Source organism: Maniola hyperantus, chromosome 5 (assembly GCF_902806685.2).
Source record: "Maniola hyperantus chromosome 5, iAphHyp1.2, whole genome shotgun sequence".
Taxonomy (NCBI): domain Eukaryota; kingdom Metazoa; phylum Arthropoda; class Insecta; order Lepidoptera; family Nymphalidae; genus Maniola; species Maniola hyperantus.
In genome coordinates, this window is record NC_048540.1 from 12,817,359 (window position 1) to 12,821,247 (window position 3,889).

The window sequence follows — 3,889 nt, forward strand, 5'->3', positions numbered from 1 at the left end:
TTGTTATTAGGCATTGTCATAATCTGTTATGGGTGTCTAATAAATAAAAGATATTATCGATCCAGCAAATAGCTGTTGCGATTGCGGTAGAATGACAGCTACAATGTCACGATCGCAATCACCTCTGATTGGTTGACGCTCGCTCACTATTGGCTACAATGCTTGGTTGCAACAAGAATAGCACAAATTCAGCCAATCACAACAATTGAGATTGTAATAATGATTGATGCGGGTTTTACGAAATCGCCGTACAGCATCATAAAGCAGGTTCGGCTTATTAAATAACTACGTAGACTCAAAAAAACCAGTGCTTTATTGCTGAAGCCACATTATTTGTATTTAAAAACTTAAATTTATTTCAAAATACGTTCTCACAACTGTGCTACTGATAAGTACCTACTATTCCGTCACCAAAAACTTATGGTCGTAACTTGGACAGTATCCAGTCGACAAACGCTGTAACCTTTGTGTATACTCCTGGCCAACGATTAGCAGTACCACACGGTGAAGGCGAGTATGACTCCACACCTAGCACCATCCAGTTTCCATTAATCTTGACCATCAACGGGCCCCCTGAGTCTCCTGTACAGGGATCCTCACTGAAAACCTTTCCAGCACAAATGTGCTTCTCGGTAATATCGATGTCATACATCATGTAAATCTGAGAGCAAACTGAGTTGTTTTGGACTGACAAACGCGCTTTCTGCTTCACGGCTGATAAGAACTCTGAAATCATTAATTGTCGAAGTCAATTTTCACTTTTCATAACATTTATCAATCAATCAATCAATCAATCAGCCTGTTTGAGTTCACTGCTGGATATAGGCCTTTCCAAGAGCACGCCACCACACACGATCCTCCGCCTTCCTCATCCACCCACTTCCCGCTATCTTCTTAAGGTCGTCCCACACTGCACTTGCTGATACGCGGTCTCCACTACAGCTAGGTGATTCGCTAACTCAGTGTCTAACACAGAATGATAGCCATCGAGGTTGGTTGGTTCTATATTACTGCTTCACTGGGTGGTAGTAAAATATTTTTTCGTAGAAAACTTTCAAAGGATTAAAAAATGAGCTCGGTGGCTATCGTTCAGTGTTAGACACTGAGTTAGAGAATCTTCCCACAGAACACGTCTGTCCCATCGACCATCGGTTCTGCGGCAGCCGTGGCCTGCCCACTGCCACTTCAGCTGGCTAATTCGTTGGGCTATGTCGGTCACTCTGGTTCTTCTACGGATTTCCTCGTTACGGATTTTGTCCCTCAGAGAGAGATACCCAACATAGCCCGCTCTACAGCCCGCTGAGCGCCTTTGAACTTGTGGACAAGGCCAACTGTCAGTGTCCACATTTCAGCACCATACGTCATCATCACATCATCATAATATTTAGTGCTAGATAATTAATATACTAAAACCTAATAAGGTGAAATTTCCTACTAAGAGCCGGTTCCCACTTGTCGTCTGTCGGGCCGGATTTTAATCAGATGTTCCAGTGGGAGAACATTTTATGTGAGGCGATTTATATTTGTCTGAAACCGATTTTGTGTCAAAAACACTGCCATTGGAACATCCGTTTAAAATCCGGGCCCGACAGCCGACAAGTGGGAACGTCTGTAACTTGACAAAATGTATGGATTTATGTACACTATATTATTCTCAAAAATGTGTTTAGATATTCAATTTTACGAAGACCATCTCACACGCATGTGACCAGTTTTCATTGTTATTTTCGGGAACACTAAAAATCAGTCTTTTCGGTCTACTTACGATTTGTGTCCGTGTTTCCCCAGCCCGCCACCTCCAAATTATAGCCCTCGAAGGTTTTCTGCGCCAGGGAAGTATCAATGGGAAGGCAAATCGGCTTCACAAAGTCTGAAGAAGAAAAACAATAATGCGTGTTAATTCTGCGATCTTTATTCCGAACGGCAGAGTTCAAGGTGCAGATAGACCTCCGACAGAAGACGTTACAAGAAGAAAAATACTCTTCCATTATTGGTTAATTCAAGCTTTTCATCAACATACCACTGAAAGTCACATCATACGCGAGTCTCAGCAGCGCGATATCGTTTTGCTGGTTTCCGTCATGTCCCGCGTAGTCCTCGTGTAGAACGACCTCCTCCACAGGCACGTCGAGGGGCGGCTGGTTGCAATCGCCCCAGACGCAGTCTATAACGCTCGACGTGTTCCATTCGCCTAGACGGACGTGAGTCCTGAAAATTTTATCGATTTACTACTTGGGTTGGGTTGGGTTGGAAGAATTAGCTTCTTGAAGCCCAAGAAATTAAATCGAAAAGTTTACTTGTTTTCATAACATTTTTTTTTAAATACTGGAGTGAAACTCGGACGAAATTTGACCACCCAGTCTGCATCTGTCTTACCCCTAGAACATTTTTGTAAATTAAATTTAATTCAATTCAAATTTCTTTATTGCGAATATGGGTAAACAGTGAAGATGATACAAAAAAAAGGTTCAGCCAAATTCTGCCTATTAGCATGCAATATGTTATGAATTATGGTATACCTAACAACGTGTACATAGTAGCATAGTTGTTCTGCAGTCGTTCTCAACTCGGCCTGTTTTTTAATCATTAAGAATTGTTTTACTGAAAAATATTAGAAAATACCGTACTTTGAGTTTTCGTAGTAATAGATAGGTACATTCCCAGCTAGCATCATGCTGCACGTTGCACCATACAGATTTTTAGGATAGTAGCAGAATAAGCCTTTTATTTCTAGTCTAAATATTTTAATAACAGATTGCCATGTGGAGTCGTGTCTAACGCAAAAAGTTAGGATCAAAATCTCTTTTTTTTGACAAAGTGCATCTTACGCTTTCCCGTTCTGGGGCAGGTTTAGCACATCGACGCAGTGCGCCGCAGTCAACACGTATCGAGATGATATCAGCACCCCACCACAGTAGATACGGCTGTCTCTGACTGAAAATAACAATTTTGAACGAATAAGCTACTAAGCAAGCTATACCAAATATTTGGCTCCGGGTTTCAAATTCCGGGTCGGGCCAAAAAGTTATTGAGTTTTTCTGTCAAAAAATTCTAATAGCGTAGGCCTTGCACCTGATCTATTCACTTATATTTCTTATTACTCAGCATAGTGATCTCTGCAAGCATAGTGAAAGTGAAAATTCTCAGGATCATAAAAGTATAGCTAGCTACATTTGTCATATCGGAACATCGCCATCCACGGATACTCATCAAACTTGGTGAATGTGCTGCCGAAGATCCTATCGGCGTAGTCTAGACCAAAAGTAGCCACTGCCCGCAGCATGGACTCTGTCAAACGCCTGTACGAATTCACAAGACTTATCATAGTGGATCATCGCCATCCAAGGATGCTCTTTGAATTTATCATCGTGCCGCCGAACATCATTTCTGCAAAATCTACGCCACAGGAACCTGGCTCCGGCAGCAGGGCCTGTGTTAAATACCTCAGCAACATTGCAACTTATTGTGACCCAAGAATATAGACACCTACACTTGTCATGTCGGATCATTGTCAACCACGGATGTTCCTCGAACTCGGTTATCGTGCCAAACATGCTATTGCCGTAGTATATGCCGCAAGAGTCAGGCTGCGGCAGCAGGGCCAACGTTGCAGCTCTGTCAAATGCTTCAGGGGCGCTGGAACTGCTTACAGGGGCGAAGGATAAAACTGGCGGACAGCATATCTTGAAGTTAAAACAGAACAGAAGTTAAATTTTCCTTTAAAAGCTTTATTTTATTTCATTCGATGACTTGATTGCAATCTCGCCAGCTGGTGGTAAGTGCGCCATTGATGTTGGTGAGCGGCAAGTTAGGAATCCTTACGAGATTGTTCAATGGGGTTCTGAGTTTAACTATTTAAGTAAATGCACAGACCACGTAAATATAAACT

The 3,889-nt window shown here is 42.2% G+C and overlaps 1 protein-coding gene across 1 annotated transcript; it reads right to left on the reverse strand.

Annotated features, from left to right (window-relative positions):
- Positions 1-418: 418 nt before the first annotated feature.
- On the reverse strand, positions 419-3,581 carry LOC117982593 (CLIP domain-containing serine protease HP8-like; the record flags this gene model as incomplete). Its single annotated transcript, XM_069498660.1, has 5 exons — positions 419-726; positions 1,766-1,870; positions 2,021-2,208; positions 2,829-2,934; positions 3,491-3,581. Coding segments are annotated over 5 exons (798 nt in total), but the record flags the coding sequence as incomplete, so codon positions are not given.
- Between the last annotated feature and the right edge of the window lie 308 nt (positions 3,582-3,889).